This window comes from Dasypus novemcinctus, chromosome 1 (assembly GCF_030445035.2).
Source record: "Dasypus novemcinctus isolate mDasNov1 chromosome 1, mDasNov1.1.hap2, whole genome shotgun sequence".
NCBI classification, from domain to species: Eukaryota; Metazoa; Chordata; class Mammalia; order Cingulata; family Dasypodidae; genus Dasypus; species Dasypus novemcinctus.
This window is the reverse complement of record NC_080673.1, coordinates 207,566,525-207,590,308: the sequence shown is the minus strand read 5'-3', so window position 1 is coordinate 207,590,308 and position 23,784 is coordinate 207,566,525. Positions and strand designations below refer to the sequence as shown.

General features: G+C 40.9%; 1 protein-coding gene, 1 non-coding gene and 1 pseudogene across 2 annotated transcripts in view; 1 reads left to right on the top strand and 2 right to left on the bottom strand.

Moving 5' to 3' along the window:
- The window catches only part of POLN (DNA polymerase nu), a 266,632-nt gene that overhangs the window by 17,876 nt on the left and 224,972 nt on the right, over positions 1 to 23,784 (bottom strand). Inside the window, exon 19 of the mRNA XM_058301524.1 lies at positions 5,765 to 5,896. Within this exon, the coding sequence (XP_058157507.1) occupies positions 5,765 to 5,896 (132 nt within the window). The remainder of the gene's footprint in view (positions 1 to 5,764; positions 5,897 to 23,784) is intronic.
- Positions 1,424 to 1,501, bottom strand: TRNAG-ACC (transfer RNA glycine (anticodon ACC)). The gene has a single exon. It is a non-coding gene; the product is annotated as a tRNA-Gly (tRNA).
- Positions 5,987 to 11,401, top strand: LOC139438716 (heterogeneous nuclear ribonucleoprotein A1-like; annotated as a pseudogene).

Here is a 23,784-nt window from a genome sequence, read left to right as displayed (position 1 = left end):
GGGTGACCTTTGTAATTATAATTAACAGCTTAAACTAAAAACATCCTAGTTTGACTAATACCAACCTAATGTCAGTAGTAAACAAATTCTCTACTACTAGATATCTGTCCCTCCCCCCTTTATATTAATACTGTCTCAGATTACATATTTATACATTTGCATGCCCATTAACATATTTTACATTTTTGCTTGTTAGGCATATAGGGGGTAAAAGCAGTTACAAACCAAAAGTACAACTATACAGGATTTTATATATACCTCTTGTAGTTACTGTTACGAAAATGTTCTTTATTTATTCTTATGTCTAGTGTTCTCTTACCTCATTCAGCCTGAAAGACTCCGTTTAGCATTTCCTGTAGGGCAGGTCTTCTGGTAATGAACTTTCAGCTTTTGTTTATCCGTAATTGTCATAATCTCCTTCATTTTGAGAGATCATTTTGCTGGATATAGAATTTTTGGTTGACAGTCCTTTTTTTTTTCCTGGGAGGAGCTTGAATATGCCCTCTATGGTTTCTTGCACGTGACAAGTCACTTTTCTCTTGTTCCCTTTAAATCTTCTCTTTGATTTTGGATTTTGACAATTTTACTCTAATGTATCTTTGTGTAGCTCTCTTAGAGTCTATCCTGTTTGGAATTCATTGAGCTTCCTGGATGTCTATATTCATGTCTTTCTTCAGATTTGGGAAGTTTTCAGCCATTGTTTCTCCACATACTTTCTCTATACTTTTCTCTCTTGTCCTTCTGGGACTCTGAGGATGCATATGTTGGGATGCTTGAAGGTGTCCTACAGGTAGCTCAGGCTGGTCCATTTTTCCTTATTTTTTCTTTCTGCTCCTCACACTGAATAATTTCTATAGTCTTATCTTTCATTTTACCTCTCCTTTCTTCTGTTGGTTCAAATCTGCTTTTGAATCCATTTAATGAGTTTTCCACTTCAATAAAGTATACTCTTCAGCTCCAAAATTTCCGTTTGACTCCTTTTTGTAATTTCCATCTCTTAATTTGCCCAGACAACACTTCCTAATTTCCATTAGGTTCTTTGTCTGTGGATTCCTTTAGCTCATTTAACATGTTAAGATGTTTTTTTTTCCCCAAAGATTTATTTATTTATTTCTCTCCCCTCCACCCCACCCCACCCCACCCCACCCCAGTTGTGTGTTCGCGGCTTCTGTTGAAATCCGCAGCACGGGAATCTGTGTTTCTTTTGGTTGCATCATCTTGTTGTGTCAGCTCCCCGTGTGTGCGGTGCCATTCCTGGGCAGGCAGCATTTCGTGCTGCGCGGCTCTCCTTACGGGGCGCACTCCTTGCGCGTGGGGCTCCCCTACGCGGGGGACACCCCTGTGTGGCATGGCACTCCACCCCTGTGTGGCACGGCACTCCTTGCGCACATCAGCACTGAGCATGGGCCAGCTCCACACGGGTCAGGAGGCCCGGGGTTTGAACCCTGGACCTCCCATGTGGTAGACGGACGCCCTAACCACTGGGCCAAGTCCGCCTCCCCAAGATGGTTGATATAAAGTCGACTAATAGCACCAACATATGAGTCTCCTTCAGGGCTGGTACCTGGCAAATTCTTTTTTTTTTCTGTGAATAGGCCATACTTCTGTTTCTTCAGGTGTTTCTTAATTTTTGTTGAAAACTGGAAATTCCAAGTATTTTGTTTCTATAATACTGGAAATCTAGTTTTCTCCCTGCTCTGGAATTGCTAGTTGTTATTGAGGGCTGGAGTCATCAATTTGTGACTTTTCCAAACCAATTTTTGTTCTCAAATGGGGAATGGAAGGAGAAAAGATAGAAAAAATAGGTCTTGCCTCCTTAAAGCCACCTCTGCTACTTCTCCGTGTGAGTAGTTTGAACAGTGGCTCCCTCGGAGCCGGCCCCCAGGCATCTTAAGTAGCTGATCGAAAGCATGATCGACAATCCCACCACACTCCCCTTACAGCCCACCCTGGCACTAGCAAGCTGCTGTCCCCAGTGCCGACAGCTATGTGCCTGGGGGTGGGGATGGTAGCTGCTGAAGGAGGGTGAAATGCACAGTATTTGTTGCAGTTTACTAGCCTCCTCTTCCAGCTCTTCTCTGGATGCTGCACGATGTTGCACTAGACCCCACGTCCCCAAAGTGTTGATTCAGACAGTTCATGCCTGTTCAGTGGTTGTTTTCATGGAGGGTCTGGTTCCTGGAGCTTCCTGATCTGCCATCATCCCACCATCCTTTAATGAGAATATTCTTAAAACCTCATTTGAGTCCACAGAGAAAATGTGGAATGGGTGTGGGAACGGTAGCCATGGGGGCTGCTGGGTGTGGGGAACGGGAGGAAGAGATGAGATGTGGAGGCGTTTTCGGGACGTGGAGTTGTCCTGGATAGTGCTTCACGGACAATTACGGGACACTGTAGATCCCCCCAGGGCCCACTGGATGGAACGTGAGAGTCTGGGCTATGATGTGGACCATTGACTATGGGGTGCAGGGATGCTCAGAGATGAACTTACCAGGTGCAATGGATGTATCACGATGATGGGAGAGAGTGTTGCTGTGGGGGGAGTGGGGGGCGGGGGCGGTGGGGTTGAATGGGACCTCATATTTTTTATAATGTAATTTTTAAAAAAATAATAAATAAATAATTAAAAAAAAATAAAACCTCATTTGAAAGTATGCTGTTTACAATTGGTGTTTGATAGATTACCTTTGTCAGGTTAAAGACTATCTTTTCTAGTATTAGGTTTGCTATTTTTTTAAATCACTTGTGAGAGCTGAGTTTTGTGAATACATTTTCTGAATCTACTGTTGAGTGTTTTTTGCTATTTCATTAATTTCTGCTTTTGTATTTATTTCCTTCCTTCTTACCTTTACTCTGCTGCTCCAAATTTCTTGCATTGAATACAACTCGCTTATGTTCACATATTTCTTTTTTTCTTTTAAAAATAAGCCTTAATAATATTCCCTTACGTCTAACTGAAGCTCCAGCTTGGCCATGCCCCACAGTCTATGATATGGGACACTTCTACTGCCATTCACTTTAGGAATAATTGAATTTATTAAATTTTATAATTTTCTTGGGATTTCTTTGTCCAAAATTAAGTTATTTAGGAGTGCAGTAAATTTCCAGATAGGTAGGTGGATGAATAGGTATGCACATATAAATAGGTACAAAACTACCTTTATATTGCACTGGGGTCAGAGACCATGTTCTATTTGATTTTCTTTGAAATTTTGGTGTTTTTTTTTTGTGACAAATTTGTGGTGAAACTTTAAAAATATAACAAGTGTTTTTCATAAGAAGATGTGTTAACCATTTATTAGTACAGCATTTTATCTTTCTGTATCTATCTGTCCATCTCTCATCTGTTAACTCAAGCTTGTTAATTTTATTTTTCAAAATTTCCATATCCTTATATTAAATCTTTGTCTGCCTAATCAATTTCTGAAAGGGGGTTGTTGAATGTCCCACTTCATTGTAGGTTGCCAAATTTCTTCTTGTAATTATAAGAGTTTTTGCTTTATATATTTTGAGGTTATGTTAGGTACATGTACAGGTTTGAGTTTGATGTATCTTCTTTGATAACTGTTTAGATTATGTGTTGTCAGCCCTTATCTTCATTATTTCTTTATTTAAAGTCTATTTTGTCTTCTATTAGTACATATTTTTTATTCTATTAATATTATAACATCTTTTTTTATTTTTAGGGTAGATAGTTCTCTATTTTTTACGTTCAGTGTCTCTCTGTGATAGTATTTTAGGATCATTGCTTATAAACACATAATATATTTAAATTTAAAAAAACCCTCCCTGATAATTTGTCTTTTAATATGAAAGCCTTTTCCATTTAAAAGTATTATGATTATTGGTATATTTGGACTTCTTTCCACCATTTTTTTCTGCTTATAATTTTCCCTTTTCTTTTTGTTTCCCCAATTCTGTCTTTTGCTAGATTAATGCATTGTCTTTTTCACTCTTCTTTCTTCCTTCTGCTGATTTGGAAGCTATCGACTGTATTTTTATTACTTTTACATTTATATGAATTTTCAGGATATTTATCTCTCTCCTGATTATGAAAAGAGACTTGGTGAATTTTTAACTACTTAATGATATCCATTACTCCATCATTTTATTGTTTAGCATTACAGTTTAACTTTTTAAAAACACCAGAAAAGTAGGTTTTTAAATGGTCAATAGCTACAAAAATTACTGACATCTTAAAAGATAAATCTGTTTTGGGTCTCACTGTTGCTTCACTTATGGGTTAATTTTTCTTCCTGCTGAAGTGCATTTTCTAGGTCGTTTGTGAGGGTGAGATGGTAGTAAACTTCCTTCAGCACTTGTCTGGAAAGGGCTTGCTTGCCCCGCTGTCTCAGGTGTGGCTGGTACAGCTCTAGGTTGGCAGCTGCTTCCACTCAGCAACGTGAAGCTAGGACTCCACTGTCTTCCAGCACCTCCTGCCATTGATGACCAGTCGGGTCAGTCTAGTTCTGCTCCCTTGTAAAAAATCTGTCTTTTTTGTTCCCATCAACTTTAAAAAGATTGTCTCTTTATTCATTTGTCTGCAGTTTCTCTTTGGGTCTAGGTGTGGGTTTCATGTTAGCCGTCTTGCCTGGTGCAGTGTGCACTTTGATCTGGGGACTCAGGCCTTTTTTAAACTCTGAAGAATTCCCAGCTATTACATCCTCAAATGTCAGGACTCCACCATTCCCTCCACGCTCTTCTGAAAATTCTAGCTTTACTTGCCTGGATCCTCTCACTATGTTCTCTGTGTTTCTTACATGCTCTTGTTTGTGTGACTTATTTGTTTTTCCCCTTTGCTTTCTATACTGCATTCTAGATGAGTTCCTCAGTATTTTTCATTCAATTCCATAATTCAATCTTTAATTGTGTCCATTTGAGTTTACCTCAGCTATTGTCTTTAATTTTAATGTACTTTCTCTAAATTTTAATATTTTTCTTTTTGTTTGTTTGTTTTATTTTCTAATATTTTTCATAGTCACCTTTTCTTGCTTTGATTCTGTTTTTGTTCTTTATTCATTATTTCAAAAAAATAAGGTTATGCTATTATCTTTTAAAATATTTGAAGCCTACTTATTCCATCTGGAATGAATTCATGTTTTGGTAGTTGATTTTACTGGCTGCTTTCATAGTGTTAAACATTATATATTTTTTCACTTTTGGTTTGTGGGCTTATTTTGACAGGAGGATTGCTTGTTTGTTATTCTCTCTCTGCCTACTTCCACTCTTACTCTCCCCCTCCTTCATTCTGTGTTCACCTCCTCTACATCTAATGGAATAAGGCATTAAAATGGTGATTTTCAAGTTATTGCTTTGGGATGATTCTGGGGACATCTCAAATCTAGTCACCTGGACAGCAACGGCTTGTTTTAATTCCTGGTCATAGGCTGTGTCTGTGCTTTTTGCCTCCAGGTCACAGCTCACCAGGAGGCAGAGACCAAGTGGCATCTGAAAGCATGTTTAATTTGGCTCCATCCATGGAGGGGTGGGAGTGGTGGGGACTGGAAGGCCCTTCCAGCTCTCAGCGTCAAGTGCGTGGAGCACTTTCACTCTCCTCGTCACCTGGACTCTCACTTGGCCATCGGCCACTCATCCAGCCACCCAGGCAGCCTCCACTGATGCAGACACCACCAATTCACAGACTCGTCTACCCATCTGTTCAACCCACTGGAAGAGCCAGGAGCCTGGACATCCCCTGGCCACTACATCCCCTGGCATGAGGAGAGTGGGAAATTGCCAATAGTTCTGGCTGCAGCTGGCTTACCTGTCTGGTGACACTTGGCAATGGTTGCTTGGGAAAAGTCCTTGATTTTCTTGTATTTCTGCAAAAAGCTCTCCAAAAACTGGGCAGCTTCCTGAACAGTGACTCTCAGGCAAGCAGCAAGCCGCTCCTTCCCTGTATGAGTCAGAAAAAATGCACATCAGAGTCAGCTCCTCACTCACACCCAGAGAGTGCCAAGAATTCCCGAGTCCAGGGTGACTAGCCATGCACAGAAGTGAGCCACCAGAAGGGCTCTTGGGTGACCGGGTGGATCGATGTCCAGTTAGCACCACTGGTCTTTCTTCTCCACCACTTCCTTCTAGGAAATGCACTGGTCAGGACAGTGTTTGGCTTTACAAACTGAGGTGCTAAGAGCTGGAGGTGAAGCAATGAATGCAGTGGGTGTGGTCCCTCAGGTGGTGCTCTCAGGTGGTCCAGGGGAAGACCAGGAGAAGCTGGAGGGGGGCACAGAGAAACAGAGGCAGAAAAGTTCCATTACCAAACTATGAGAAAATGGCTCTTGGGGGAGTCGGTCCTTGGAATTTTCAAGATAAACATCTCTGGTGTAATACACACACAGGCCTGGTTCTGATTCTAGCTCTATCACCCATGGGAGGTTATATGCTATCTGAGGAAGCTACCTGACTAGTAATAAACTCCGTTTCCTCATCTGCAAATTAGGAATAATACTCCTTACCCACTCCACAGACATGTTCCTAATCTTAATTCACATTTCTGTGGGTGTGAACGTATTTGTAAATAGGACCCTTTAAAGATGCTATTAGTTAAGGTATGGCCAACTGAATCAGAGGGGGTCATAATCCATATTACCGGAAGCTCTATCAAGAGAAGGCCATAGGGAGGACTCAGAAGCTGGAAGTCAGGGGAACTGGAAGAGCAGACATGAGGAATGAGCTCACCACATGACAGGAGGCAGAGATACAAACCAAGGAACCCAACGGCTGAAGTGCCAGAAGGCTACAGACTTCGGGGAGAAAGCAAACCCTGCTGATACCTTGATTTTGGACTTCTAGCCTTCCAAATCATGAGGCAAATAAGTTCCTGTTGTTAAGCCAACCCAGTGTGTGGTATTTGTCATAGCAGCCTGGCCAACAGAGATACTCGCCAAGGTGGTCAAGAAAGCATGACGAGCCAAGGCAGGTAGCGCTGCAAGAGTGCCTTCGTCCCACTTTGTGCAGTTGTTCCCTTCCATTTCCTGCATTCCTGGGGGTGCTGCAACTGGGGCCAGGAGTGGGCCTGCCTGTCTTCTGCACTGGCTCAACTCAGGTCACATTAGAGGCTACACTGTGTGACCTCTGGACAACACAGTCCAGAAATGATGGCTTGGGGTGGAGATGTGAAGATGAGAACTCTCGGGAGGGTCAGGCTGGCTGACCTCTCCTGTCCACCTCAGTTGGTCTGGACAGAAGAGTGCTCAGGCCTTGGGACAGTGAAGGGCAAGCATTGCTTTTCTGGCTTGGCCAGGAGGAGCAGGAAATTTTGGAAGAGAAAGCCCTTTGTCCCACCTCTCTGCCCATGTCTACCTGCCTATATCAGGTCATTTGGCTGGAAATGAAAAAAACTCCCATTTCCGCTTTAGGGCTGTGGGCTTAATTAAGACCGTGTGATAGCTTCATGAATAAGTTATCATGTGTTTTTCTACATTTTAATGCAACAATCCTTCCACACCTCTTTTCTCTCTGCGACATTCCAGCCCCAAGCCTGCAGCTATTACACCTAATGGAAAATTCCATTGGCTCTCAGAAAGGAGTCAGAGAGAGCTGGTTGCCTCAGACAGGAGCTGGGCTCCACCCCAGGGCTCCCTCGCACCCTGGAGCCCAGCTCAACTCCAGGGCTGGATTGTGTGTTGGGCTGACCATCCTGGGGAGAAGGATGGGAAGTTTGAGGTGGGCCACCTGCAGCTCTTCAAGGGCTTGGCTTTCAAGCTGAACCCCCTCACTCAGCACTCCCTGGCTCTCAGCCCTGCTTGAGCCCTGAGAATTTCCAGGCAAGAGCTCTGGCTCCAGCCATTCTCCTTTGAGCTAGACTTCTCACTTACGTCTCTCTTAGGCATCTCCAGCTCAGGACCCCCATCACCTTCACAAGTTGGCTCCTCCCTCAGTGCCCCCAGCCTGACCCATCTCCTACCTCCTGTCTTATCCTTCCAACAATCTACCCTGACACTACTGCCAGAATAATTCTACTAACATGTGAATTTGATCATGTCATTCTAATGTTTGCAACTGTTTACAGCTTCTCAGGATCCACAGGCGAATGCCCAGGTTCCTCACCTGGATAAAGTCCCTCTGTGACCCAGCTCCTGACTCCTTTCCCAGCTTCGTCTCCTGCCTCTGTCTGCCCCTACATGGGTCCTGCCACGTTAGTTGGTGCTCATGAAAGCCTAATGCCTTGCACTCAGCTTCACGCTCTATCGCTACAGCTGGCAAGGCGCACCTGTGCACCTGGGCTGCTGCTCCCTTGGGCCTGTGCATGGGGCTGTCCTCCTGCCTGGTACCCCTCCAGTTCCTGTCCTCCCTGGGCAACTACAGCTAGTCCTTAACTACTTTGCTAGGGCATCATTTCTTGGTGAGCTCTGCAGGAGGCCACTGTGGTGGTTTGGGTGAACGGGCTTCAACATCCACACCACCCTCCTCTGCATGACCTAGGCCAGAGAGCCACCAGTTTTAAATTCTATGAAAAATTATTGGCGGGTTTAGGTGGTGCAGTGATGGGATCTAGTCTGTGTTTTAAAGATCTTTCCAGCAGCTACATGGAGACAAGAGTGTAGGAGAGCATGGGAGGCAGCAGCAGACCAGTGAAGTGTCTGATAGGGAGGAAGGCACTGCAGAGGCAGAGGTGAAGGGAAGTGGGCACACGTGGAAACCAGTTTGGAGGTAAAGTTGACAGAGGCTGTTAACTGCCTGGAAGTGGGGGAAGAGGGAGAAAGAGAAGCAAGGAGGACTTCTTGATTTTTGGCCTAAGAAACTGGGCAGCTAGTGGTGCCCTTCATGGAGGCTGGGGAGACTTGGGAGGAGGACCCAGGGAGAAGGGCTTCCGGGACCCTGCTCTGAGCCTGTCACAGAGAGCCCACCGTTTGTAGTGGCTCTCCTGTTTGTTCCACTTGCCCCCAACTGCCTTCTTCCAAAGGCTCATTTCCCCTGAACTCCACTGTGGGAGTGTCACTCTAGCTGGCCTCTGCAGGCTCTCCTACATAAAATGCCTTCATTTTTGAAGGATATTGCCACTAGTTATTGAATTCTGGGTGGACAGGTTTCTTTTTTTTTTAATTTCAGCACTTTAAAAATGTGTTCCACTGTCTTCTAGCCTCCAAAGTTTCTGAGAAGTCATGAGGAATCTGAAATACTGTTCCCCTGTATGTAATGTGTCCAAGAATGGACTGCTTTCAATATTTTCTCCTATTTTTGGTTTTCAGCAGCTTGACTATGATGTGCTTAGGTGTGATTTAAAAGTCTTTAACTTTTTTGGAACCTCCTAGGCTTCTTAAACCTGTAAATTTATGTCTTTCACCAAGTTTGAGTGAAAGGCACTATTTCATCAACTAAGTTTTTCTGCCACAGTCTTTCTCTACTCTTTTTTTTTTGAAAAGATTTATTTATTTTTCTCCCCTTCCTCCCTCCCCCCACAGGTGTCTGCTCTGTGTCCATTCGCTGTGTGCTCTTCTGTGACCGCTTCTATCCTTATCAGCGGCACCGGGAATCTGTGTTTCTTTTGTTGCGTCATCTTGTTGTGTCAGCTCTCCGTGTGTGCGGCGCCATTCTTGGGCAGGCTACACTTTCTTTCATGCTGGGCGGCTCTCCTTATGGGGCACACTCCTTGTGCGTGGGACTCCGCTACGCAGGGGATACTCCTATGTGGCACGGCACTCCCTGCGTGCATCAGCACTGTGTGTGGGCGAGCTCCACAGGGGTTAAGGAGGCCCAGGGTTTGAACCGCGGACCTCCCATCTGGTAGGTGGATATCCTATCCATTCGGCCAAGTCCAATTCCCTCTCTACTCTTTTTTTTGGGATTCCAACTAGACCTGTTATTATTGCCCTAAGGTCCCTGAGGCTCTGTTCTTTTTTGTTTGTTTACTTTCCCTTTATTCTTCAAATTGAATGATTTCTATTGCTTGGTCTTCAAGTTTACTGATTCTTCTTGTTGTTATCCTCAATCTTTTAAGCCCATCCAGTGAAAATTTTATTTCAGATATCATAGGTTTCAGTTTTAAGATTTCCATTAGTTCCTTTCATTTGCTGAGACTTCCCTTTTTTTTTTTCCATTCATTAAATGCATGTTTTCCTTTGTATCCTTCAGCATGGTTATAATAGTGGCTTTAAAATGCTTGTTTGCTGCCTTTCTCTCGTGGACGCTGCTGAGGAAGCATCGTTAAAGTTTTTCCTCCCACTGCAGTTGTGTCTAAGTCAGAGTCTCCTAAAGAGCCTGAACAGTTGCGGAAGCTCTTCATCAGAGGATTAAGCTTTGAAACAACCGACGAGAGTCTGAGAAGCCACTTTGAGCAATGGGGGACACTCATGGACTGTGTGGTAATGAGAGATCCAAACACCAAGCTCTCCAGAGGCTTTGGGTTTGTCACATTTGCCACTGTGGAGGAGGTGGATGCAGCCATGAATGCAGGGCCACACAAGGGGGATGGAAGAGTTGTGGAACCAAAGAGGGCTGTCTCAAAGACCAGGTGCCCACTTAACTGAAAAGGAGCTTTGTTGGTGGTATTAAAGAAGACACTGAAGAGCACCACCTCAAGGACTATTTTGAGCAGTTTGGGAAAATTGAAGTAATTGAAATCATGACTGACCGAGGCAGTGGCAAGAAGAGAGGCTTTGCTTTTGTAACCTTTGATGGCCATGACTCTGTGGATAAGATTGTCATTCAGAAATACCCTACTGTGAATGGCCACAACTGTGAAGTAAGGAAAGCCCTGTCTAAGCAAGAGATGGCCAGTGCTTCATCTAGCCAAAGAGGTCAAAGTGGTGCAGGGAACTTTGGTGGCGGTCATGGAGTTGACTTTGGTGGGAATGACAACTTTGGTCCTGGAGGAAACTTCAGTGGTCGAGGTGGCTTTGGTGGCAGTTGAGGTGGTGGTGGATATGGTGGCAGTGGGGATGGCTATGATGGCTTTGGTAATGATAGTGGTTACGGAGGCAGCCCTGGTTACTCTGGAGGAAGCAGAGGCTGTGGAAGTGCTGGACAGGGTTATGGAAACCAGGGCAGTGGCTATGGCAGGAGTGGCAGCTATAACAACAGAGGCAGCCTTGGCGGTGGTAGTGGAAGCAATTTTGGAGGTGGTGGAAGCTACAATGAATTTGGCAATTACAACAATCAGTCTTCAAATTTTGGACCCATGAAGGGAGGAAACTTTGGGGGCAGCAGCTCTGGCCCTTACGGGGGTGGAGGCCAATACTTTGCCAAACCACAAAATCAAGGTGGCTATGGCGGTTCCAGCAGCAGTAGTAGCTACAGCAGTGACAGAAGCTTTTAATTACTGCAAGGAAACAAAGCTTAACAGGAGAGGAGAGCCAGAGAAGTGACAGGGAAGCTACAGGTTACAAAAGATTTTGTGAACCCAGCCAAACACAGTGGTGGCAGGGCCTAGCTTCTACAAAGAAGACGTGTTTTAGACAATACTCATGTGTATGGGCAAAAAACCATGAGGACTGTATTTGTGACTAATTGTATAACAGGTTATTTTAGTTTCTGTTCTGTCGAAAGTGTAAAGCATTCCAACAAAGGGTTTTAATGTAGATTTTTTTTTTTTGCATCCATGCTGTTGATTGGTAAATGTAATAGTCTGATCATTATGCTGAATAAATGTGTCTTTTTAAAAATGTGCTGTGTAAAGTTAGTCTACTCTAAAGCCATCTTGATAAACTGCCCAGTAGTAAAAAGCTAGAATTCCTTCAGGATGATGCCAGGTTCCATTCAAATTCATTTACAGTTTTAGAAGATTGCTTGTGTCTTCAGAAACCTTGGTGTAGTTGAACTGACCGTTACTGTGCTGTGATCTGGAGTTCATTAAAAGGTCACCCAAGCAAAATTACAGAATTTTATTTGGTTATGAAAATGATTGTTGGCACATCCTATGCAATATATCTAAATTGAATAATGTACCAGAGGAAGTTATAGGTGGTAAATGAAGTTTTTGTATCATCCATATCATGTGTAATCAATAAACAATTTGATATCCTCTTGGAAAAAAAAATGCTTGTCCGCTGATTCCAACATCTGGATCATCTCAGGGTCTGACTCCATGATTGTCTTTCTTCTTGGTGTGGATCAAGTTTTCCTGGTTCTGCAAATATTTAGTACTTTTGAATTATATTGATATTGTGAATGATATTTTGTAGAGACTGGATTCTGCTATGTTCTCAGGATAATTGAATTTTTAAAGTGGGTAGTAATTTGGCTAAACTCAAGCTTCAATCTCTATCTCCCTGGTGGTGGGCAGCAGCTGAAATCTCAGATGAGTTCTTCAGCCTTAGCTGGTATGCTTGAAGTCTCCTCCACTCATGCATAATTAAGGGTCAGCCAGAGATATGGGCAGAATTCATAGGCAGAATTTGGAGCCCACCCTCTGGGCTCTTTCTCTTTCTTAATAATCTAAGTTATTTTTAAAAAAATATTTTGAAATACTTTCAAACTTACAGGAGAGTTACAAAAATAATACAAAACCACACAGAGAACTTCAATATATTCCAACCTCCCCAGATATGCAGATCCACCAATATTAACACTTTGCCACATTTTCCATATCATTCTATCTAACCATCCATCTAGCAACCCATTTTCTGAGCACTTGAGTAAAGGCTGCATTCTATCATGCTCCTTGAATACTTAATATTGCCATGTGCATTTTCTACGAATGAGGACATTCACTGATGTTACCCCTTAATCAAGTTCAAGAACTTTAACACTGATATAAAGCTTAGAGTCTATATTTCTTTTTTTTTTTTAAAGATTTATTTATTTATTTCTCTCCCTTTTCCCTCCCCACCCCGGTTGTCTGTTCTCTGTGTCTATTTGCTGTGTCTTCTTTGTCCACTTCTATTGTTGTCAGTGGCACGGGAATCTGTGTCTCTTTTTGTTGCGTCATCTTGTTGTGTCAGCTCTCCATGTGTGCGGCGCCATTCCTGGGCAGGCTGCACTTTCTTTCGCACTGGGCGGCTCTCCTTACAGGGTGCACTCCTTGCGCGTGGGCTCCCCTACGCGGGGGACACCCCTGCGTGGCAGGGCACTCCTGGCACGCATCAGCACTGCGCATGGGCCAGCTCCACACGGGTCAAGGAGGCCCTGGGTTTGAACTGCGGACCTCCCATGTGGTAGACGGATGCCCTAACCACTGGGCCAAGTCCGTCGCCCTATATTTCATTTTTTTCATGTACCTTTTGAGTCTTTTCCCTTATAATATCTCATCCAGGGTTATGTATTGCATTTAATTGTTATTGCTTTTTAGTTGCTCTTTTTTATATATATAACATAAAATTTCCCTTCCCAACCCCTCCCAAGCATATGAAGCAAGCGTTCACAATGTTGTGGTACCCTCACCACTTTCCATTACTAAAACTTTCCTATTCCTCAAACAGAAACCCTACACCCATAATGCATTAACTCCCCATTCTCTCTGTCCCCTGTCTCTGGCAACTTGCACTCTACTTTTTGTCTCTATGAGTTTGCATATTCTCTCATATTTTCTTTGTAGTTACAAAAGGGCCTAAATTTAGCATCCTAAATCTATAACAATCTTGCTTGCTTTGATATCAACTTAATTTTCATAGTAGACGCAAACTATGCTCCTTTATCCCTCCATTCCCCCACCTTTACATAGTTATCATCACAAATTACATATTTATACATTTTGAGTCCAAAATCATTGATTTATCATTATATTTTTTGCATTTGCCTTTTAGATCCTGTAGAAAGTAAAGAGGTGGAGTTACAAACCAAAAATAAAATAGTATTGGCATTTATATTTACCCAAGTCATTACTGTTACTTGGAGACCTTCACTCCTTTTTAAAAAAAAATTTTTTTATTAGAGAAGTTGTGGATTTACAGAACAATGAAGCATAAAATACAGGATTCCCAAATGCCACCATCCCACTATCATCATGCATTGTTGTGGAACATTTTTTTACAACTGAAGATAGCACATTTTCATAATTGTCCAATTAATTAAAGTCCATCGTTTAAATTAGGTTTCCCTGTTTGTGTAGAGTAGTTCCATGGATTTTTTTAATTTTTAAAATAAAATTTTATTGAAGTATATTATTCATACATGAACACATATAAATAAGTGTATAGTAAAATTTGTGAATTTACAAATATACACATCGTCATACCAGGATCCCATACATCTCCCCACCACCAACGCCTTGCACTGTTGTGAAACATTTGTTACAAACTATGAAAGATTACCGTCAAAATATTACTATTAACTATAGCCCATATTTTACATTTGGTGTTTTTTCCCCCAACCCACCCAATTATTAACACTCTATTTTAGTATTAGGTTTTTGTTATCATTCACGAGAAAATGTTCTCATATTTGTCCTTTTAATCACAGACCCTCATCTACCTCTGGATTCCCTGTGTTATACAGCTTTGTGCAATCCATTTAAAGTATACACTCAGTGCCCTCACTTTCATCACAGAGTTGCACTATCATCAACTCAGTCAATTTTAGAATGTTTTCGTTACTCCAAAAGGAAAACCCCATACTCCCTTATACCCCCATCATTGTATTTTAGTATTGAAGTAATATCTTCTTGCCATTGCTGCAAAATATTACGTTACTGTTAACTATTGTCCATAATTTACATTAGTTGTAATTTTCCTGTATATCACCATATTCTTAGCACTTTGTAAAAGAGCATTCTTATATTTATATTATTCTACAATCTTCATTCAACACCGAAATCACTATATTATACATTCCCTAGATTATTCTCTAATTTCCTTTTGATTGTCATTTATGTCCACAGACTACCCCTTTCAGCCACAATCACATTTATAAATCAGCAGGTTTTTTAAAGATTTATTTTATTTATTTCTCTCCCCATTCCCAGTTGTCTGCTCTCTGTGTCCATTTGCTGTGTGTTCTTCTGTGTCCACTTGCATTCTCGGCGGCACTGGGAATCTGTCTTTTTTTGTTGCGTCATATTGAGTCAGCGTTCCATGTGTACAGTGCCACGGTATGGTACATGTGGGGCAGCTCTCCTTGCAGGGCGCACCCCTTGAGCGTGGGACTCCCCTATGTGGGGGACACGCCTGTGTGGCAGGGCACTCCTTGTGCACAGTAGCACTGCATGTGGGCCAGCTCACCACACAGGTCAGGAGGCCCTGGGTTTGAACCTTGGACCTCTTACATGGTAGGCAGACGCTCTATTAGTTGAGCCACATCTGCTTCCCAGCAGTGTTTTTTACACTCACTACGTGTTACTCCCAACTCCATTCCTCACTTTGACAATTAATAATGCTACATATATTAAGCATCAGTTTCCATTCTCAACCTGTATTCTATTTCCTAGTAACCTATACTCTAGAGTTTACCTCCACGTGTTTATTCATTATGTTTAGTTCATATTAGTGGGACCATACAATATTTGTCCTCTTGTGTCTAGCTTATTTCACTTCACATAACATTCTCTAGGTTCATCCATATTGTTACAGCAACCTGATTTCATTTCTTCTTACAGCTGAATAGCATTCCATTTTATGTATATAACACCTTTTGCTCTGTTTCATCAGTTGATGGACACCTGGGCTGGTTCTGTGTCTCAGCAATTGTGAATAATGCTGCTGTGAGCACTGGTGTGAATAGATTAGCTCGCATCCTTGCTTTCAGTTCTTCTGAATACACTCCTAGCGGTGGAACTGCTGGACCACACAGCAGTCCTATATTCAGCTTCTCGAGGTGCCACCATGCTGTCTTCACAGAGGCTGCCCCGTTTTATATTCTCGACCACAGTGCAGGAGTGTTCCTGTTTCTCCACATCTTCTCCAACACTTGTAGTTTACCGTTTTTAAAATAATGCCCATTCTAAAAAGTACGAAATAATATTTCATTGTAGTTTTGATCTGCATTTCCCTCATGTGCTTTTTGGCTAGTTGTATTTATTCTTTGGAGAAATGTCTATTCAAGACTTTTGCCTATTCTTTAATTGGGTTGCTTGTCTTTTTATCATTGAGTTGTGTGATCTCTTTATATAACATAGATATCAAATCCTTATTGGATATGTGGTCTCCAAATATTTTCTTGCTATTGAGTAGGCTGCTTTTTTTACTTTCTTGACAAAGTCTTTTGAAGAACAACAACGTTTAATTTTGAGGAGGTCCCATTTACCTATTTTTTCTTTTATTGCTTGTGCTTTGGGTTTTAAGAAACTACTCCTTACCACAAGATCTTGAAGGTGTTTTTCTGTATTTTCTTCTAGGAGTTTTATGGTTACAGCGTTTTATATTTAGGGCCTTGATCCATTTTGAGTTATTTTTGTATAGGGTGTGAGGTAGGGGCCCTCTTTCTTTCTTTTGGATTTGGATATCTGGTTCTCCCAGCACCATATTTTGAATGGACTGTTCCAGCCCAGCTGGGTGGGTTTGACATCCTTGTCAAAAATCACTTGACCATAGATGTAAGAGTCTATTTCTGAGTTCTCAATTAGGTTCCATTGGTCAATCAGATTATCTTTATACTAGTATCATGTTGTTTTTTTTAACCACAGTAGCTAAGTAATAAGCTTTAAAATCAGGACATGACAGTCCTCCAACTTTGTTCTTCTTTTTAAATATATTTTTGGCTATTTGGGGTTCCTTACCCTTCCCAATAAATTTGATAATTGACTTTTCTATTTCTGCAAAAAAGCCTGTAGGGATTGCATTGAATCTGTAAATCAGTTTGGGTAGAATTGACATCTTAACAATATTTAGTCTTCCAGTCCATGAACACAGAATGTCTTTCCATTTATTTAAGTCTTCTTCAGTTTGTTTTAGCAGTGTTTTGTAGTTTTCTGAATACAGGTAATTTATGTCCTTGGTTAAGTTTATTCCTAAATATTTGATTCTTTTAGTTGCTATTATAAACGGAATTTTTTTCCGATTTCCTCCTCAGATTGCTCATCAATAGTGCATAGAAATGCTATTGATTATTGCATATTACTCCTGTATCCCATCTCTTGGCTGAACTTTATTAGTTTTAGTAGCTTTGTTGTGGATATTTCATGGTTTTCTAGATACAGGATCATAAATCAGTGAATAGTGAAATTTTTACTTCTCCCTTTCCTATTTGTGTGTCTTTTATTTCTTTATCTAGCCTAATTGCTTTATCTAGAACTTCTAGCACAATATTGAATAACAGGAGTGACAGGCAGCCTTCCTTCTTTTGTTCCTGATCTTAGCAGGAAAGCTTTAAGTCTTTCCCTATTGAGTACAATGTTAGCTGTATATTTTTCATATATGCACTTTACCATGTTGAGAAAGCCCTTCTATTCCTATCTTTTGGAGTGTTTTTATCAAGAAAGAATGCTGGGGAAGCAGATGAGGCTCAAGCAATTGAGCTCCTGCCTACCACATGGGAGGTACTGGGTTCAGTTCCAGTGTCTCCTAAAGAGGACAAGGAAGACAGCAAGTTGATATGACAGGCAGGCATGGCAAGCTAATACAACAAGATGATGCAACAAGAGACACAAGGAGGAAAACATAATGAGAGATACAACAGAGCAGGGAACAGAGATTCCCAGTGCCTCCTAAAGATGACGAGCAAGACAGTGAGCTGATGCAACGGGCAAGCGTGCTGAGCTGATGCAACAAGATGGTGCAACATGAGACACAAGATGGAAAAACATAATGAGAGACACAACAAAACAGGGAGCAGAGGTGGCTCAAGCAATCAGGTGCCTCCTTCCCACATGGGGGGTCCCAGGTTTGGTTCCCAGTACCTCCTAAAAAAAAAAAAAAAGAAGTCCAGTGCATAACAAAACAAGACACAGGAAAATGCAAAAACAACAAGGGGGTAGAGAGAAATAAATAAAAAAAATAAATCTTAAAAAAAAAAAGAAAGACTGCTGTATTTTGTCAAATGCTTTTCCTGCATCAATTGAGAGGATCATGTGATTTTTCTTCTTCAATTTATTAATGAGGTTTATAACCCTAAATGAGTTTTTTCGTGTTGAAAATGCTTGCATACCTGGGATAAAACCCACTTGATATGGTGTATTATTCTTTTAATGTGCTTTTGGAATCATTTTGCAAGTATTTTGTTGAGGATTTTTGCATCTGTATTCATTAAAGATGTTGATCTGTTATTTTCTTTTGTTGTAGTCTCTTTTTAAAATTTATTTTTATCTTTTTTAAAAGATACATAAATTACACAAAATGTTACATTAAAAAATATATGAGGTTCCCATATACCCCACATCTACCCCTCCCCCTACTCCTCCCACATCAACAACTTCTTTCATTAGTGTGGCATATTCATTGCATTTGATGAGTAGAGTATGGAGTACTGCTACACAGCATGGATTATAGCTTATGTTGTAGTTTACACTCTCTCCCAGTCCATTCAGGGCGTTATGGCGGGATATACAGTGACCTACATCTGTCCCTGCAATATCATTGAGGACAACTCCAAGTCCCAAAAATGCCCTAATACCACACCTCTTTTTCCCTCTCCCTGCCTTCAGCAACTCCCATGGCCACTGTCTCCACATCAGTGATATAATTTCTTCCATTGCTAGAGTCACAATATTTCTATAGTAGAATACCAGTAAGTCCACTCTAATACATATTTTATTTCTCCATCCTGAAGAAACTGGGATGGTGAAGTCTACTCCACCTCTAAATCAAGAGGGGGCTTAGATCCCACATGGCTGATGGAGGGAATTCTCCAGCTTACAGCTGTAGACTCTCTCAGTTTCTTGGTGTGGTGGTTAACCATTGTCACCTCCCTGTGAGCTGACTTGGTAAGTGCAACAAACTGGAAAGTAGGCGTTGCAACTCTGCTGAGGTTCAGGGGCCAGTTGGCAATGGACTGACCAGAGATTCAACTCTTCTGAGCATACACAAACCCCAACACCAGCCATAGGTTCAGTAAAAGTGACAGAAAAGGCATGCATAGAGAAGTTACATCTGAGTACCACTACATCACACTCAGGAGCACAAATTCCAAAGTAGGACCCACTGGCAAGGCACTGAACTCCAGAACCATCTGTCATGACCATAGGGCCTGGGTGTCTCTGTAGCCCTCAGGAGCACCACTACCTGGGGTTGTATATACTTTGGCTGTTTCTGAGATCCTGCTGAGATGTGCATAAGTGCGACCCCTCTGATGACCTCCTGACTCATTTTGAAGTCTCTTAGCCATATAAACTCATTTGTCTTTACCATTTTCCCCTTTTATTCAAGGTCTTTTTCTAGTTGCATCAGCAGCTGGTACTTGGTAGTAATCCCTTGGCACCAGGGAGGCTCATCCCTGGGAGTCATGTCCCATGCTGTGGGGACGGTAATACATTTACATGCTGAGTTTGGCTTAGAGAGTGGCCACATTTGAGCAACACAGAGGCTCTCAGGAGGTAACTCTTAGGCACCCTGCAGCTCTAGGCCTAGTTGAAATTTCAAGCACACAGGCTCCTAAGCATAGTCATCAGTATCAAGGGCCCATCATTGGATTTTCCTTCTTCACTGGTCTTTGTCCTTGAATTTGGGCGATTGTTGATGCTCCACCAGGGAGTGCGACAGAGTATTTTGGAATGGGAACTCAGCACTCCCTCAGTTGTCATGTGAAACTCTACCCCTATGTCAATAACCAACAAACATCTGAACATATCTATATACTCTGTCATGCCCTGAAGAACTCCCTCCCACCCATGCATTCCCCATCAATGACACCCCACATCAGTGCTCCTCCCTTGCCATAGTTGAACCCCTCTGTGATCCAAAACTTCTTAAATCTAATATATGGCCAAATGCAATTAATAGGAAAATGAAATGGTAATGATAGATTTAAAGATTAGAAATAGAATATAAAATAATTTAGGAAAACTAAAATAAAGTAAAAAATAGACTGGCATGTAAGAAAATGAAAAATATCATAAGAAATTCTTTTTTGATATTTTGCCTTTCATCACTGTAACAGGTGTTGCCCTGTATGTACAGTGGCAAGGCAATATCTTCCATTTCTTCCTCAATGTCTACATCCTTTTTAGTATATTTAATTGGTTTTGGTATAGGGTGATGTTGGCTTCATAGAATGAGTTTGGTAGCATTCTCTCCTGTTCAGTTTTTTGGAAGAGCTTGAGCAAGATTGGTATCAGATATTTTTGAGTGATTGGTAGAATTCACCAGTGAAGCCATCTGGTCCTGGGCTTTTCATTTTTGGGACATTTGATTGCTGTTTCTCTTTCTTTACTTGTGAATGGTTTGTTGAGGTCTTTAGGCTGTTCGTGTGTTTCTAGACATTTGTCCATTTCATCTACATTGCCTAGTTTGTTGGTGTAGAGTTGTAAATAGTATTCTTGTATGATCTCTCTTACTTCTGTGGGAGCCATGCTAATAACCCCCCTCTCATTTCTGATTTTATTTGCAAGTTCTCTCTTTTTTTCTTTGTCAGTCTAGCTAAAGGTTTGTCAATTCTTTTGATCTTCTTGAAGAACAACTTTTGGTTTTGTTGATTCTAATTTTTTTTTTTTCTCAATTTCATTTATTTCTACTCTGATCTTTATTATTTCTTTCCTTTGGCTTGGTTTGAGATTAGTTTGCTATTCTTTTTCTAGTTTGTCCAGATGTGCAGTTAGGTTTTTTTATTTTGTCTCTTTCTTTTCTTTTAATATAAGCATTGAGGGTTATGAATTTTCCTCTCAGCCCTGCCTTTGCTGTGTCACATTGGTTTGATATGTTCTGTTCTCCCATTTTCATTCATCTCAAGATATTTACTGATTTCTCTTGCAATTTCTTCTTGAACCCACTGATTATTAAAGGGTGTATTGTTTAATCTCCATGTATTAGTCAGGGTTCTCTAGGGAAACAGAATCAACAAGGGGTATGTGTCAATAGTATGTGATTATATAAGAGTCTCTCATGCAGCCGTGGGGATGCACAAGTCCAGGATTGTTAGGTAGGCAATGAAAGTCCAATGAAGGTTCTTGATGAGTTCTGGGAGATGTTGGCTGTCCAAAGAGGAGCTGGGAAATTCTCTCTCAATGCTGGAATCACTTACCCTTTTAGGGGATTCAACTGATTGGGTTAAGCATCACTCATTGCTGATGGCAATCTCCCTGATGAAGTAATTATATTTACCACTGCAGTAAAGTCAATGGTGACTAAAGTCCATACATGCCCTTGTATTACAGTTAGCCCAGTGCTTGCTTGACCAAACAACTGGGCAAAATTACCTGGCCAAATTGACACAATAGCATAACCATCACACTCCATATATTTATGAATTTTCCCCTTTCCATCTTTTATTGATTTCCAGCTTCATTCCATTATGATCAGAGAAAGTGTTTTGTATAATTTCAATCTTTTAAAAAATGTATTAAGACCTATCTTGTGACCCAGCATATGGTCTATCCAGGAGAAGGATCCAGAGCACTTGAAAAGAAAGTATATCCTGCTGTTTGGGGTGCAATGCTTTATAAACGCCTGTTAGGTCTAGTTCATTTATCATATTATTCAATCTCTGTTTCTTTATTTATCCTTTGTCGAGATGTTCTATCCAGTGCTGAGAATGGTGTATTGAAATCCTCAACTATAATTGGAGAGACATCTATTTCTCCCTTCAGTTTTGCCAGTTTGTGCCTCATGTAAATTGGGGCACCCAGGTTACCTGCATAAATATTTATTACAGTTATTTTTGTCTAGTTGAATTGACTCTTTTATTAATATATAATGACCTTCTTCATCCCTTATAACAGTTTAACATCTAAAATCTATGTTGTCCAATATTAGTTTCACTACTCCAAATCTTTTTTGGTTGCAACTTCTATGGAATATTTTTTCCAACCTTTCACTTTAACCTGGTTGTGTCCTTACACCTGAAGTGAGTCTCTTGTAGACAGCATTTGATGACTCTTATTTTTTTATCTGTTATACCAGTTTATGTCTTTTGACTGGGAAGTTCAAATCATTAACATCCAATGTTATTACTGTAAGGCATTACTTACTTCATCCATTTTGTCCCTTTGGCTTTCTGTTGTCATATCATACTATGTTTGTTTTTTACCCTTTCATTTACCTTTTCTAATAGTCTTCATTCCTTCATTCTTCTCCAAGTCTCTTGTACTTGTTTTGTCCTTTCAGGCTGCAGCACTCCTTTCAGTATTGCTTGTAAATCTGGTCTTTTGGTAATACACTCAGTTTTTATTTGTCTGTGAAGACTTTAAACCCACCCTCTTTTGAAGAACAGTTTTGCCAGATACAGAATTCTTGGCTGGCAGTTTTCTCTTTCAGTACTTAATTTATTTTTAATATACTTAAAAAAAAAAAAGATACTTAGATTAAATAAATGTTACATAAAAAATATAGGGGATTCCCATACGCCCTGCTCCCTACCACTCCCACATTTTCCCACATTGACAACATTCTTCATTAGTGTGGTACATTTGTTACAATTGATTAACACATTTTGGAGCATTGCCACTAGGCATGGATTACAGTTTACATTGTCGTTTACACCTATATTCTAGGTATTAACTCCATGACTTTACACAATGTATTTAGTTCACAATAGCACAATCAAACAGTATTTGCCTTTTTTTAAAAAAGATTTATTTTATTTCTCTCCCCTACCCCGCCATTGTCTGCTCTCCATGTCCATTTGCTGTGTGTTTTTCCGCATCTGCTTCCATTGTCAGGCGGCACTGGGAAACTGCATCTCTGTTTTTTTGGTTGCGTCATCTTGCTGCGTCATATCTCCGTGTGTGCGGCGCCACTCATGGGCGGGCTGTGCTTTTTTCATGCAGGGCGGCTCTCCTTGCAGGGCACACTCCTTGCTCGTGGGGTACCCAGCAGCACTGTGCATGGGCCAGCTCACCACATGGGTCAGGAAGCCCTGGGTATCAAACCCTGGACCCTCCATATGGTAGGCTTATGCTCTATCAGTTGAGCCACATCTGCTTCCCAGTATTTGTCTTTTTGTGTCTGGCTTACTTCACTCAATGTAATGTCCTTCAGGTTCATTTTACTGCCATATGATTCACAACTTCATTTCTGTTTTGTCCCAGTCTCCCCCACAATTTTGTAAGTTATGACAAGGTAGATAATGGCCTATATCCATCATAGCAGGTTCAAGACAATTCCCAAGTCCTGTCTTTCAGTACTTTAAATATATCATACCTCTTTCTTTTTGCCTCCATGGTTTCTTTCTTTTTTTAAAAACAGTTTTATCAAAATATAAATGCATTCCATCCAACACCTATAATCAATGGCTTTTAGTATACAATCAATGGATTATAACACAGTGTCGGGCATCATTACCACAAAAATTTTTAAACAATTTCATTACTCCAAAAAAGAAAAACTCCATGGCACTTGCCGTCACCTCTCAATCCCATCCCTCTATCCTTGCCTAGCCCTACATAACCACTAATCTAATTCTGTCTTTATAAATTGATTTATATTTAATATAAATTGATTTTTATTTTACATACATGGAATCATACAACATGTAGTACTTTGTGTCTGCTGTATTTCACTTAGCATATTTCCCCCCCAATAGTAACAACTTGGAACATTAACATATTTATTCAGTTTCAAAGAAAAGCAGTCTTATATATACACAATATTACCTATGTTCATATTTCACATGAGGTTTTACTATGTTACATTCTTTTGTTTTCCTTCTAGAAATAGACATGACCTTAGACATTCACTTTCAACCACTATCATTTCCAGATAATAGCACTGCTAGTTACAAGCACTATGATTACTTTTACCTTTTTTGTTCATTTACAAAGATTAATAAACAACATTTTTACCACTTCTGCATATATTAAACCTCAGTTTTCCATTCTCTTAC